The sequence below is a fragment of the Papilio xuthus genome, unplaced genomic scaffold (assembly GCF_000836235.2).
Source record: "Papilio xuthus unplaced genomic scaffold, Pxut_1.1 DF826961.1, whole genome shotgun sequence".
Taxonomy (NCBI): Eukaryota; Metazoa; Arthropoda; class Insecta; order Lepidoptera; family Papilionidae; genus Papilio; species Papilio xuthus.
The window spans coordinates 6,405,371-6,420,738 of NW_013531688.1; the positions used below are offsets into that span (position 1 = coordinate 6,405,371).

A 15,368-nucleotide genomic window follows, 5' to 3' on the forward strand; every position below is an offset into this window, starting at 1 on the left:
CGCTTTTATATAATATTAATAGTAAGATTTTGTTTAGACATTATTAATTTCAATCATTTGGCGCGAATGACGTGCTTTCGTTACAAAGTCCAGTGTCAGAATGAATAGTGAGGGAACACAAACGTCGATATTTTAGTAAAGCTAGTGTTGAGTCAATACACTGGCTCATTTCCGGATTATCTTCCTAACAGTATCAAGTAAAAACTTAGGACAAACGTAGCTACGTATTTGAGATAAATTCAAATAGCATTTAAGTAATTATTCATCGCCTCTTCGGACCAATACAAATGAAATAAAGATAAAATATGGTATTATATCGAGGCAACCGCATTCTGCAAAGAATAAATAAGAACAAAATATTGACTAATAATTAAAACGAGTGCACGCACGATTATTCCTCGGTGCAAATTATAAGAGATAGCGGTAACTCATAACTAATTAATTGTGTATTTAATATGATATTAGTAAGTTTAGCAGTAAGCATTATTTATTCACTAAGATTTTCAGGTATACAATAAGGTTTTTTTCAATTGAATGCATAAACCAAATACTTTATACCAACATGTTTGCAAACCATCGATACCACCTATTGAAATGGCATCAACAGTTCATTGAAAAAGCGCATATATACTTTAACAAACATATATACGATATAAGTTCCTTCAATTCAATTTTAAAAAGCGTCAATAGCCTAATGGTTAAAGGTACGGATTTCCGATCACGAGGTTGGGAGTTCGAATCCCGGCATTCGACTATTGTCGTAAACCATATCCTAGCACAAGCCTAGCGCTTAGTTTTAATGGTAAAAGAAATATTAGTAAATTTACAAAAAAAATCTGCTAATATTAAAAAAAAATTATAATTATTAAGATGTCTACTCATATCTGTATTAAAAGATACAATTTATTTCGTATCTAAAGTAATAGAATATATAAAGTGTGTAATCGCTTATAACTTGCCCCAGAGGTTATCAAGCCGAAGCTTTTAATCCGTGAAATACGATGGCCGGACGAGACACGGCAGCGGACACTGCGCTCGTTAGCGATTTATCGAGGCCTGCTGCACCGCACCGGCTTATGTTATTAGCTGTCTTATATATAATACCCTTTATATATATTTATACATTACTAGCTGTCGCCCGCGACTCCGTCCGCGCGGGATAAAAAGTAGATGTTGGCCGATTCTCAGACCTTCTCAATATGCTCACAAAATTTCATGAGAATCAGTCAAGCCGTTTCCGAGGAGTATGGGAACGAAAATTGTGACACGAGAATTTTATATATAAGATATAAGTATACAGTATTAATTTTCAGCTGCTTTACAGGAATCTGCATTAATAATTGTAGAATAGAGGTTATATCACTTTAAGTGTCGCTTGCTCATTTGCTACTTTCTTGTAGAAGTAATGATGATTGTAGAAATAAAATGTAATTTAAAGGTATGTCATCTCTGGTGAAAACGGAACGCAGTCCAACAAACTTCCACTTTTTGTAAGGTAAAGAAAACAATAGTGAACTCAATTACCTTTGCCCAAGTGAGGCGAACACTTTCTCTTGCAAGTTTAAACATTCTTACCAAACAATTGTGTTCTTCCGACATTTATTGCTTTTATTCAAACCTTAAAACTAATTAAAATAACGTAATAACCCAGCTAATTGTATGCTAAAAGTGAAAACATTACAATTCGTCAGCACATTTTATAGTAAAACGTACTTATTATATGAAATTACATAGTAATGTACAGTGACCATGATTACACTAAGTAAGAGGACAGTTCGATTTAATTTATCAGTTTTAGTTCTATAATTTAGGAACTCACTTTTCAGGGTAATACATCTTAGTTCAAAGTTAGGACTGAAGGGGATTTTAATTTAATCATAAATAATACCACCTCCAAACAGTATTATTGAAGGAATTCAAATAAGTCATGGTATGTTCATTTTATTTTTGACTCAAAATATCATTAAATTACTTATTTTATTAATTAAGACTACGCAGTACGCATATAAAATAGAACAATGAGAAAATTTACACAAACATTTTGGCTATGTTTGCCAAATAAAGGCATGCACATAATAATTTATTTTAAAAACATCTTAAATTGTTGATAAAATTAATTTCGTTACATATACGGACCAGGGGGCTATTACGACTAATTGGTCCTGTCAAATTTGATTGTTACTACAAACTAATAAGATTAATCCAAAAATCTAATAACTGAGAGAAATATATCACATGTAATATTACCAACTTAAATAAACAATCATACATTAAGAACTTAATCCAGGACTTTTAATAAACATGGTCACTGTAACAAGTCAGAGAGTGTTGCAATAGAGAAAGCTCTCGACCGTCTTCCGAGTCCGCACTGTGTACTCGCAACGGCACTCGGCACACCACATACAATATGGCAAGTATTTTTTTGTTTATATTTTAGCATTTATAGTAATAAATTATTAACTCTAAATATAATGGACACCTAAAATAAACAAGTTTCACTTTTTTTATTTTTATTTTATTTTATTTTTTTATTTATTACTTCGTCTTATCCAATTTAAAATATATATATTTTTTATTATAAACAACTAGATTTTATTTAATGTGTAATTTTTATTATATTTTTACAAAACAGTTTGAATATATAATAAGAATATTCAAATACTGTTTGTCAAATTATTTTATAGTGTGTCAAGTATTTGTTATAATATTTTGAAAACACAAAGACTAATGTATATATTGAGAAAGTTTTAAAGTAGCGCCAGTGATCGAGAAATCGAGGAGTAAAAGATTTGCGTGATTTGGGCATGTTATGCGGAGGGATGATGATGATATAAGCAAAAAAGTAACGAGATTGAATGTGGCTACAAAGGTAGAGGAAGACCAAAAAAAGTATGGAATGACTGTGTGAAAGAGGATATGCGTAGGAAGGAGGTAGATCCGGATATGACGGCTGATAGAGATGTATGGAGGAGTAGTGCATACTGTGCCGATCCTCAATAGGCATAAGGGCAGGTTGATGATGATGATAACAAAGAGAAAAAAAATCTATTACTTACTAGACGGTTAAAAGTACATTTCAATATTCCAGGGAGCGGTTCAGAGTGACAACGCGAACCTGAGCAAATCTGAACTTGTGATGAAGATAAAATCACGGCTGAGCAAGCTGGACCCCGTCAAGGCAAAGGAAGTGGGGGGCGTGTTCCTATTTAACATCATCAAAGGCACATCTGTTTACAGCTGGAGTAAGTATTAACCATTACTACGTTTCCACTGGGAAAGATACGCAAATAATAATGTTAGTGTGTTTTTTTTCAATAAAACAAAAATGATGATAATATTTTAACAATAAAGAAAACCTAGATTCAACACCCACTGATGGGTCTTCCAATACATCTGGCTTTCTGCAAAGTGTAACTTATTGCCGTGTAACAGCGCTAGGAGAAAATCTCAAATCGACACTAAGGATGTTGTTATGTTAGTGTACAATTAAAGACTCTGACTGCAACAAATTAGATAAACTAATTAATGAATGGAAATTGATACGAAGGTAGAAAAGGGCTAAAGGAAGAATGGATGGATTGTATGTAAGAGAATATATGTGTAAAAAGGGAGTGGATTCAGATATAACAGCTGATAGAGATGTATATAAGTAGTACAGTGCCAATCATTTACAGAGAAAAGGACAGAAATAAATTGGTGATGATGATGAATAAATTATAATATTTAATTTTTACAATTAATTGCATATTATGAAAGCTGACATCACCACCATATTAGCTCTAGAGAAAGAGATAGAGAGAAAGAGAGTTATAACTTATGTTGATCGTGATAAAAACAGTCCACTAAACTCTTTCCCTTCTCCCTTTCAGCGTTAGACCTGAATCAGGTGACCGCATACGAGGGTGAGCCTGAAGAAGACCCAGACACTACGTTTACCTTAAACGAACACTATTTTAAGCAGCTGGTGACTGGCAAAGAGGACGCGAGGGTCATCATGCAGGCTGGCAGATGCTCCGTCACGGGGGACATCATGCGTGCTATGAAACTTGAACCTTATATTAAGTTAGGTTAAGTTTAAATTCAATTTACTATCTTAATTTAATAGAAAAGACCATCAATGAATTTGACGTCCACTTATTTAAACTACTATAAAACTATAGTTACTCGTTGGTTATCTCAATTTAGGTTTCTAGAACGTTTGTAAATGCAATGATAGGGATGGGATACGGCCATCAAGCTGAGACATCAAGAGCAACAAGACAAGTTGAGTTCAGTATAACAAAACCTACAGAATCATAGATTTTTGACCACAATAACCCTTCATAAACAGTTAACGTAAATCTTCTAAACCCAACGATTTTAGTCGCTAAGTGAGATACATAATAGAATGTAATAGAGGTTCGTATTTGACCACTGATCACAGGCATGTTGAAATTATATAAAGCGTAAGAAGTACTTATAATGATTTGACTACACGAATGCATTCTTTTTTATATTTTTAACTATATTGTAATATAGTGTGTACAAAGCAAATGCGGTTATGTTACCTTAAGTGCCTATTATAAATAATAAAATACGCTGTATCTTATAAAGTTAGGATAAATTAACATTGATATTTTAATATTGATTTTGCACAACTGTTATAATTGTTTCACCTCATCTGACATGTTGTAAAAGTTTTGCGATTTTTTTAATTTTTCTAAGTTAAAAAATAAATATATTAATTTGTTAAAATTATCATTTTATTTTGTTATTTATAACCTATGAATTAAAAAAAAACGTAACTAAAGTTTCAGAATGATATCGAAATGCACCAACAGATGGCGACACTACATTTTGAATAGCCACAAACATTCACAACTAAAACGAAGTAATGCTACACAGTAGTTAAGGCTTTATTAAGAAACCCCATTGTGAATTTGATCAAAAGAAAAATGATGCAACGGTCTACTAGATAGGAAACAAAACATCACGCAAACACGAAGCTTTTAAGATTTAACGATATTATAATAGCTTTAGAGTTTAACCAGACGTAGTATTTGCAAAGTATAACCGTAATTACTGCCAATACAATAAAGACAAAAATATTAAATTCTTACTCTTTCTAACAGCTAAGAATAAATTGTTTGTAATATTTGTAATTAGGGAGTAAATATAAGATAAGTACAGACATAGAGAAAAGAGTTAATCATAAACGTTTCTTACAATTTTCAGCCATGCATATTAAAAAAGCATAATCTATAAACAAGGAATCCTGGACAACCAAAGACAATTTTAATTGTCTATTACCATCTGTCTATTATGTCTTTGCTAATTATCATAAAATTTATTCTAAATTCAAAATTAATCTTATAAACGTTTAAACACACATCAGTTGATGCACAGACTGGTTTCGCGGTTACGGTATCTTGGGTTCATTGGCTATGCGGTCAAGCACCCCGGCTCCCGGCCCTGACATTACCACAGATAGACACAACTATTAAACCTTTTTTAACAGAAAAAAAGTTAGTTATGCTCTATTAAGGCGAAGGCGGTAGATGTCTATCATCCGCGAATGATGCTAGCTGACATCTGTAGTTTGGATTTGTGGGAAATCGCGTACAAAAATGTTTACAATTTTATTCGTTACACCAAAAAATTACAAAATTTCTTTATTTTTTTATTGCATAATTGTGAAATATTCAACAGAAATAGTTTTCTAAATATTTTTAACCATATTTTAACAGAAATAGTTTTAACCAAACCGAAAACAAAATAAAAACAAAGGAAGGGGACACTTCACTCCAGAGACAAAATAGAGAAAAAAAATAATACGTTCAAACGTCAATTTAATTAATTATTAATATTGCACAAGAGCGGATGTTTACCGACATTTTAATTGCATGTTTAGAATGTCATATAATTGCAAGAGAGCGGCTCCTTAACTAGTGGACTGGAGGACTAAGGGCCACTGCAAAGCCCTTGGATTAATAATAATTAGCATTTTATGGAGTACACATGTGTGCACAATGCATTGAAATATATTCGCTATTTTGGCGAATTTATGTGACCGCTTGCTATTGGCTACATTAAAAAAAAATACTTTACCAGGCTGCAGTCGTATGGTCAAAAATTATTAAAAATTTAAGCAGAACTTCTTTTCAATTAAATATTACGAGAATCAGTTTTATTACTGTTAGTATTTAAATGTATTTTCTTCTATTTTACTTTTAATATATATAACTCCGACGCCAAGATATGATAAACAAGTTATTTTTATTTTTGTTCGCGAGTGTACTGGTAAAACAAGCTTTGGCTGTGTCTTAAGCCGGCTTATTTTCATTATTTACATTCAATTGGCATCAGTTACGGCTGACCAGCACACACTGAAGAGGCTACACTGCTAATACATATCGAAAAACAAGTGACAGCACGAAAAATGGCGGGAAAACTTGTATTATTTGTTTTTCTTACTGTCATCGCTCTCAGCCATGGTAAGTTTTTTTATTTCATTGAAAAAAAATAGTGCACTTTGTGTGTTATATAATTTCTAAATATTTTATTTATACATTGCAAAAATAGTATATTTCAGTTTAAATATAAATTTTTAATTACAATTTAGTAAGATTTATTAAACAAAACTTCTTGTAGGTTACTACTTTTTATTGTTCTAACTACTATTAAAAGCAGTCATTTAAATTTTTTACCTTTACAAATAAAGTTTTAATCAATAGGTGAGGCTCAGAATAATTACGAGACCAGCAGAGTTAAAGTGCCAACCGGTAAGATGAACGATTTCTGAACGAGCTTTCGGTGCATCATCATTCATATGAGACTATCAAGCTAGTTTTTTTTTTGTTTTTGTCATAAAATATTTAAAAAATCTATGATTTTAATTCAAAGTATTTAATATACTAAACATGTTGAATGGACAATGCTTATTTAATTTTACATTTATTAAAAGTTTTTCTTTCGTATGCAGTTGCAGTAAACAAAAATTGTTCAGTTTTAAGATCATTTTTCTAAAAAAAATACAAACGAATTCTTTTGAAGTCAGCTCAAAATAAAGGTAACGCTAGATATGTATAGAATAAATTAAACTTTGTCAAAAAAACTCGCTTAAACTAAACTTGATTAATTGAAACAATGCGACATTAATTAAATGTCGTGACGTCATTAATTTTCCATTGTCATTCACGTAATAATTTCATTTTCCATTCACAATCATTACTAAAATGTCGGTCATCGTCACCATTTTATATAATTTCTATTACAGAGGTTTTCGGTAACATAATATTTGTTCAATGATAATAAAATATGGTATGAAAATATTTTAGCTTATTATTTAATAGCAATTATAATTTTTTTATTTTGATATCGGAGGCAATCTATTAAAAATCCCTTGTTTTGAAACATAAAACATAGTTCTTTAAACTTCAAATTGTGTCTAGAATATCTTCTTTAGTAATATATTTATTACGAACAAAAAGGCTTCAGGTTTTCTTTGCACACGATCAAAGGAAAAAAGTCAGTTGTGTCAGGGAAAATGGAATTTCTCTTTTCATATTTATCCATATCAATCAGCACAATTGCATGTAAACTCACTGATCTCTATAAATAGATAGGCGATTGCTTGGAAATAACAAGTATTGTTTCATTCCGATTTAACCGTGCCTCTTGATGTTACGTGACAGTTAATACTATCTTATATTATTAGTTCGAATCTACACCACCGCTACAAACCACAACTATCAGCGCCAAAATGTTGAAAATCGAATAGTCACAAAATACCACGTCTCATAACCAGTCTATCTATAGAGGCCAGTGATGTCAACCTAACCAACATCATTCACTCATGTAACCATTCATTCATTCATTCACTTCACCAACAGGTATAGGATTTAGCCAAATACTGGACTATTTACTAGGAGGCTACGGGAACGGGCATTATCCAGAAAGGTATCCGGGCGGGTACTACCCGGGCGGCGGCTACCAAGGACAATATCCGGGATACCATCCAGGTGTGGTGGGGCCACCTGGTGCTCATCCGGGTTGTCCGCTCTGCGATTCTTCGGTATACAGCTACTGTTCCTACAAGCAGGCTCATGACGCGTGCTGTTGTGAACATTCTGGTTGTAAGTAAATTGATAATCATTTCAAGCTATAAAGGAAAAACTAAAAAAGCTACTGAAAAGAAAAGTAAAAATATTGGGATTGATTCTCGATTTTTGAATTATTAAAATGGCCTAATGTTTGGATTCCAAGAGACATACCATAACCTTAATTTTGAACACCGTAGGTTTTTGAGTCCAAAATCTGCGTTTAAAACATATTGTTATTTCTGTTTTGTCAAACATAATGACAGGGACGACGATGTTTTATAGAGAGAGTTAGGTCTCAGAAACACACGGTCAGAATTTAAAGTGGTGGTTTACAGCATACTGTAACGGGTTATTTTTGAAAAAAAAAAGGTGGAGATTCAAAAAAATTATTATACTTTACTTTTAACCACGATTAACATAAGATTTTTGGATTCATAAACATGTGTTGTTCACAGTCATGTCGTTCCACTGCCACAGTACCAACTGCAACTTTGTGTATGCCAACTCCTGTGAGGAGTACCATCTCATCACCAACTGCTGCTGCGTCGATGTTCAGAGGAGCGCTTTACCCAATGTTGTCGTATAATTAACTCTATTAACTCTATGCTTACATAATTTTAAAATGGTAATACGTGATAGTTTTAAGACAAAATAAAAACTTAAAATCATTCTGCGTTTTCCTTTATTTATAAGCGATCTAACAACTCCATTATGTTATTCATAGAAATATGAAGACATAACTTTTTAACTATTATATTTAACAAAAACATAAAGTCAACTCATATTTGTATTTTTAAGAACGTCCCATCCCTTGATAAGTGTCCTCTCTTACGGTTGGCCTATAGGTATATAGTATAGGCCATAGGTCACCTATAACATGTTCTCAGAAAAATAAAGAGAACAATTTGACGAAAATGTTCTTAAAGTTTAAACAAAGCGAATAGAATATTATGGTTAAACCCTGCTTGTTTGAGGAGACTTATAAAACGAATGTGACGCGCTGTGCCGAGCACACGTCTAACTTAGTAGCACTATATTAACTTCGCTAAAGCTTATTAACTGCGGTCGCTGTAAGTTCACTAAATCTTAACTTATTTAATATACTATATGACGTTAGGATTAAAATATGACCTAAATAGATAGTACTAGTAAACATAATATATATAAATTGTAAGAGAACACATGGAAGGTTATCAAATGAACGTGGAAAGTGATGTTGTGGGGTGGGTTCCCCTTCTTTTCATAAGACTGGCAACACATCCTTACCTCTTTACATCCGAAATTCGGACGTATAGGCCGTTCTAAATAATAACGTATTGTTTCTACTAATATGTTCCTATTTTATGATCTTACCTCTGTTTTTTTTCAAAAAGAATGAGTTTTTTTTAATCTATTGTAGCAGTGGTACAGAAATTGTGGAAAAAATATAAGTAAGGTTCAAAAATAAAACACGTGGTGGCTTAATGAATATATTTAGTTTTTTACATACTGCCACTTGAAACAAAATGTTTGTATTAAAGGAATACAAAGTATTCATTAGATTTTAACCAAAATTGTATACTAGGATTTAACATATCATAAAGTATGAAGACATATTCATAACCTATGAAGAATTCGTCAAACTAAATTTTCTTCAGATGGTCTACCACGAATATTTGACGTTTCGTAACGGCATCGACAAAATAACGTAATGAGATTTGTTGGTGCACTACACACCTGGTAGGGGCGTTGTACAAATTCTAATACTTTTTCTGTTACGTTACGAAAAAATTCTCACACATATTCGTGCTAGACCCCCAGATACTTCCGTTAGTTTTCTTTTAATATCAATAAATTTTGCCTAAATTGGTACTCGTAAAGGTCTACCATAAAGATGTACTATTTTTGGTTGGAAATGAAGCCAAATATACTTTTCCTCAAGTATCGCGACGAGCCCAAAGACTTTTACTTTTCTTCTAAGGTTTTTTTTAAGATATTGTTGAGAAATAATACGAAGTTTAGTCATAAAATGAACTTATAATATACAAGACAAGGTAAATTTGTTAAACAATGGAAAACTTACATTTAATGAATGTTTTTGTGTAATAAAATGTATACATTACTGAGCTATTGAAATACCAAATTGTGTAAAAAATTTCAATTCGACCCGTTAATTACTTAATTCTATGTTTAATTTGTATTTTCCATTTATTGTATTTTGTCGTTTCACATTCAAAATTTACAACATTATTTGATAATTGAAAAAGTAAATTAAAAGAAAAAGAAAATATTCCAATGAATATTTTGTTTTACACATGGTTACAACACAGTTAATTCCGCACTTGCAAATTGAGTTGTTTTGGCAAATTTGACACGAGTAAACAACAATTTAAATACCCAATAATATTTACTGGATAATTGTGTTTCATTGCATTCTAGCATCTATATGATGTACAATTCTTCAACTTTTACTCAACGAAAACATTTTTTGAACTGTAATACTTCACATAGAAACATGTCCTTCACACTGAGAAATAAAAACTTAATATCACTATCAATGCTCGGGTTGAGCATAGTGAGTCTACATTGAGTCACCGGGAGCCACACTCAACGCATTCTGTAGTGATTCTTCTCTTTGACCTGACAGAGTTCTCCCTTGAACTCAATCTCCACTTCAAAGTCAAGGTCACGGTTGTTCCGTTCATTCTGTTTCATAGAGAATGTGCCTGTTATCTCTTCACCTTTCTTCACCTGTAATAATTTATTATTGTATATTAATTTCTATTAGAATGGGGTCTAAGCCTATTTTGCGTTGTATACAATAAGGCAACAAAGGCTAAACTGTCAGTCAAAACTCCTTTAGTACAGTTTAGGACTACTCAGTTGGTTTACAATAAGTTAATGTAACTTTACTATCCTGCGTATATTATAAACATGAATTTTTGGATGTATGGATAAGTTGTTTCTTAAGGTATCTCTAGGTCTGCATGGAGCTTGCTGAAATTTTTAATTTTTTAATTCCAGGCGGACAGTCATTGGCGACAACTAGTTTATAACTTAAATACTTTTAAGAAAAGCTGTATTGCACGAAAAATAGGCTACTTTAATAAGTATCCATCTCTTTAGCTTTAAATAAATCAACGAGATAACTAACCGTCATATACTCATCAAAGTAGAAGACGGTCTGCTTCCAATGTGTGTACGGTGCCTCGGGAGCGGTGCTGAAGCCCAGCCTCTTGTGAGACTTAGTGAACTCTACATTGAAGAATGTCACCAGAGCTTGGATGAAGTCGTTACGACGGACCTAGAAAGACAATTAGCAGATTTTTTTTCAATAAAATGAATTTCTTAACTTAAACAGAGCAGACAAACATCAAGTAGTAATTATTTACTATTAAAATGCCTATAACTTTTGTTCAAGGAGTTTTTACACTTTAGCTGCCATTAAATCTAAGAAAAAAAGAAGAAATTTAAACTTTTGAATTTAGTAATGTCAGATCAGTTTGTCTACATCTTTTTGTTATTCATGTTCTACAATATTAACACATTTTTCTGCAAACAAGGGTTTTTTATTTAAATCCCTGTACACCTTTTTGTTAAGTCCTCACCTGCATATGGAATTTTGCTTCAAAGTTCAAATCTTCTTTCTTAACTGTATATAGGTCAATTTCTTTCAGCAAACAAGAATTTGTTACCACCTGAAAAATATAAAGACCACCATAAATATGATAAACATTGTCTGTATGTGAAGATATCAGGGCCAGTATCATGAATAAGTTTTCATAGTGTTTTAGACAAAATTTGTATTAAAGTTTGTACAGCACCCCTAAATGGCATAAAGTACACTCACAAATCTAATATAAATTTTGACAAATTTCGTTATTGACGTTTCGAAGACGCGTGTCGCAAATGTTCATGCTAGGACCTCAGAATAATTATCATAACTGCATCAAGAATTAGTTTACTAAAATGTAACTATATAATAGCTGACCTGTTTAGCATCAACAACATCAACAAGTGGCTCGGAGATTGCCACCTTACGGATGGAGGACATATCAAAGCCATACACATCATCCCACCAGTTGATCTTCTCGTCCTTGTACTGCCGATCTTCAATACCGCAGATGAACAATGTGCATCTATTGAATACAGAGAATGTTATAGTAATTCAACAATATCAGTATTCAAGCAACACAAAAACAGCAATGTTATCCTGACCATGGGTTTTTAGACCAAATTCTCTGTTTAATATATATTTTTATTTCTGTTTTGTCGAAGATAATCACAAAGACTACTATATGTTTCATACTGTACATGTTTTATCCATGATTTTCATCTCAGAAACCCAACATGAGTAATATAGAGTATGCAATTTAATCTCGTAATTCCATTTTTTTAAAGTGGTTGCTGATTGGTCTAAACTGGACCACAAACTTGTCTTACAAACAACAGAAAAATGATTATTTTTACAAACAAGATTTAATCAAGTCTAATTCAAGAAATTTATTTTCAGTTACTATACATTAAGCAATTATTACTTAGTCCTAGTTAACAAGCTTTGTTATACTGTTATAATATCCATTACCTGTCAGGGAACAGCATGCCACCGGGTTTCAGCCACTTATCACGAGCATACAACACCGTATCCAACATACTCTCATAGAACAGGCAGTAGCCCATCCACTCAGATATTATTATGTCCACTTTGTCTACTGGCAACTCCACTTCCTCCACCTGGCAATGTAAAGTACAAATTACAAAAGAAACTCTTGATTTAGTACAATGAAATATATAAACTCTGGTGTTCAAAGGATAATATATAAACAATAGAAATATCATATAACAAACTTAGCTTACTTTCATACTGAGTTCATCAAATTATGTCAACCATTTACTAGTTAGAATAAATAGATTCATAACAACTTAATCGAACATAAAATTAGACAATATGACAATCTTTACTTCATATCTATTTGTTAAAATAAGTTGGTTCCTCACCTTTCCTTTGACAATTTCTATGATATCATCGAGTTTGTTTGCCTCAACAATCTTACGAGCATAGTCTACAATATTGGAGCACTCCACTGCTATCACTTTAGCTGCACCGGCCTTCGCTGCAAACATTGACAGGATGCCCGTACCACATCCAATGTCTAACACTGTCTGTAAACATTATAAATCATTATGTTTCAACTAAAGAATATTAAATTAAATTTGTACAATTGGTTTTGAAGAAAAAAAAATTGTCTACGACTATTAAAAACTGACAATCTATATCAACTCCAAAGTTTGTTAGTAAGGTAGATGTTAAAACTGTTTATATCACGACAAAATATTTCATATCGTAACGTAAAGACCTTATTCCAATATCTAGAATTTTTTAATACCTATGATTACAAAAGAATCATACTGAAGTACATATAATAAAGATTATTTTTTCTGTCAATATTGATTTGCAGGTTATATATATACTTTTATAATCGAACCTTTAGAAAACAGATGTAAATTTTTGCTATCAGAACTTACTTTATCTTTGAATAAATGCCTATTATGGTACATAGCGTTTCGATACGTGAGCGTGCGAACTTCATCTTTTAGCATTTCCTCGTGGATACCAAAATGCGCGTATGAGTCAAAATAATAGTCTCTGGATGTCATCTCCTCCGCTGCAACATTCTTGTCCGGCCCTAAAACATTTTAACCTCAAATTTATAACAATGCGTTGTAATAACAATAGCATAGCAAAGCACATTTTCGTCAACGGACGCCGGGCGTCACTCAATAGCGCTTTAGGAACTTACCATTTTCGAGCACCGGTGTAGTAGCCGCCGAAGTTCCTTCTTGTGCAACATCCATGCTTTCCATTGTAAATTAACTCAAACGAATACTACTGGTAAAATTTAATAAACTTCGCCTATAACCTGTAACTCGTTTACTGAACGTGAACGCCAATCAATCTGTCACGAAGTGAGTTGATGGTATTTCAATTTTTTTACACCTATTACCTTACTATAGTTCACTTAATGCTAATTCTAGAAATTATAGTACTAAATATCACAAATTGCAATGGTAAAACACAAAACTTATGAATACACTCGATCCGTAGAACGAGCTTTCTTCAAAATGGTTTAAAAAGACAGATTAAAAAGCGCGGCGCATTAACAAAATTTCAGACTCACTTTTTATAGTCTGTAGACAATAAAAATATTTATTTTTAATAAAAGCTATGGGTTGTCTCGGTAGTTGATTTGGTTGTTTTTTTTTAAATTATGAATTATAATTTACTGATTTTTATTTTTTCAAAAGTATGGTTTTAATGTTTATGTTGTATTTGTTGTATTTCTTCAATGTGTTATGACAATGAAAATAGAAAGGGGAAATCCCTTGCGACGTTGTCAAATTGTCAAAGGGAAAACTAGCTATATTTATAGGGAAAAGCTTATCAGAGTTTTATCAAATAAAGACAGCGACTCGCAACCGATTTATCAAGAGTAAATCCATAAAGTTAACACGTATATTAAAGAGCTATAAATATATAGTCAAACAAGAATATCTGAATTGCTATCACGTATAGTTCTTTTAGAATATATATATAAAACCTACATAGATATATAGAGAATGAAATAAAAAAAAATATTAAGAAAAGGATCTTGTGACATTTTTGACGTTGACAGGGGGGCGCTAGTGAGTTGTCATAATTTAATTTAACTTATATTCCTACCGGCTTAGATAGCATTCTCGGTCTATAATTACTATGTTCTGACCGAATAGACGATTCCACGTTATTTGTACTGAGTGCGCGCAACGAGATTCTCGCAAAGCCATACATATAATATTACATACAACCATACAATATTAGTTTCGATGATTTACGTTGCCTTGTATATATCTTAATTACATTTATGGGAACGACAAAAATGTACCAGGAGGATTAGACAAAGTGCATTGGGTTCGAAGCGATTCTATAACGAATTTCAAAAATTTATCAAATTGACGCGCGATAATCACATGACTTACCGAAAGATATTGTCAGTTCTTACATTTTTGAAGTTTGCTTTGGAATCGCCTTAAAGCGAATGTGTTCTATCTAACCGCGCAGGACCATGAATAAAATATAGTAGTCGTTATGATTATTCCCTATTTTGTATATTAGAACTTTTACTACTTTAGAAGCGAGTACGGGCATAGCTGATGAAACTGGGCGTTTCGACTGTCCTAACAATTCAACAATCCTTATAGAATAGTGACTAAAATAATACGACGAAACGCATTTAAACATCGTTAGTTCACCTCGTGCGTCTTTATTTT

At 32.2% G+C, this 15,368-nt stretch overlaps 3 protein-coding genes across 5 annotated transcripts; 2 read left to right on the forward strand and 1 right to left on the reverse strand.

The window, feature by feature from the left end:
* Positions 1-3,088: 3,088 nt before the first annotated feature.
* On the forward strand, positions 3,089-4,687 carry LOC106120064 (fatty acid-binding protein-like; the record flags this gene model as incomplete). Its single annotated transcript, NM_001312302.1, is given in 3 exon segments — positions 3,089-3,132; positions 3,135-3,242; positions 3,870-4,687. Coding segments are annotated over 2 exon segments (311 nt in total), but the record flags the coding sequence as incomplete, so codon positions are not given.
* Positions 4,688-6,344: 1,657 nt separating this feature from the next.
* On the forward strand, positions 6,345-8,748 carry LOC106120029 (uncharacterized). 3 transcript variants are annotated; one of them, XM_013315197.1, is made up of 4 exons: positions 6,345-6,473; positions 6,714-6,761; positions 7,908-8,114; positions 8,537-8,748. In XM_013315197.1, the coding sequence occupies exons 1-4, from the start codon at positions 6,419-6,421 to the stop codon at positions 8,665-8,667; spliced, it is 441 nt and encodes a 146-aa protein (XP_013170651.1). In that variant the 5' UTR covers positions 6,345-6,418; the 3' UTR covers positions 8,668-8,748. The 3 variants fall into 3 exon arrangements, with proteins under 3 accessions (XP_013170651.1, XP_013170650.1, XP_013170652.1); XM_013315196.1 differs by having other exon boundaries at positions 7,872-8,114; positions 8,537-8,746; XM_013315198.1 differs by lacking the exon at positions 6,714-6,761 and having other exon boundaries at positions 7,872-8,114; positions 8,537-8,746.
* A 1,548-nt stretch (positions 8,749-10,296) lies between these two features.
* Art1 (arginine methyltransferase 1) lies at positions 10,297-14,200 on the reverse strand. The gene is made up of 8 exons (XM_013315594.1): positions 13,862-14,200; positions 13,587-13,747; positions 13,059-13,223; positions 12,646-12,794; positions 12,052-12,199; positions 11,669-11,758; positions 11,215-11,364; positions 10,297-10,811 (listed from the first exon to the last, which is right to left on the reverse strand). The coding sequence occupies exons 1-8, from the start codon at positions 13,923-13,925 to the stop codon at positions 10,668-10,670; spliced, it is 1,071 nt and encodes a 356-aa protein (XP_013171048.1). The 5' UTR covers positions 13,926-14,200; the 3' UTR covers positions 10,297-10,667.
* Between the last annotated feature and the right edge of the window lie 1,168 nt (positions 14,201-15,368).

Excerpts from the sequence above, each read along its gene's own strand:
- LOC106120029 (XM_013315196.1), top strand. The coding sequence starts at position 6,419 with ATGGCGGGAAAACTTGTATTATTTGTTTTTCTTACTGTCATCGCTCTC. Across the intron at positions 6,474-6,713 it reads TGTCATCGCTCTCAGCCATG|GTGAGGCTCAGAATAATTAC; the intron begins GTAAGTTTTTTT and ends TTTAATCAATAG. Across the intron at positions 8,115-8,536 it reads CTGTTGTGAACATTCTGGTT|TCATGTCGTTCCACTGCCAC; the intron begins GTAAGTAAATTG and ends TGTTGTTCACAG.
- Art1 (XM_013315594.1), bottom strand. The coding sequence starts at position 13,925 with ATGGAAAGCATGGATGTTGCACAAGAAGGAACTTCGGCGGCTACTACA. Across the intron at positions 13,224-13,586 it reads GGCATTTATTCAAAGATAAA|ACAGTGTTAGACATTGGATG; the intron begins GTAAGTTCTGAT and ends TAATGTTTACAG. Across the intron at positions 11,759-12,051 it reads ATGTTGTTGATGCTAAACAG|GTGGTAACAAATTCTTGTTT; the intron begins GTCAGCTATTAT and ends TATATTTTTCAG.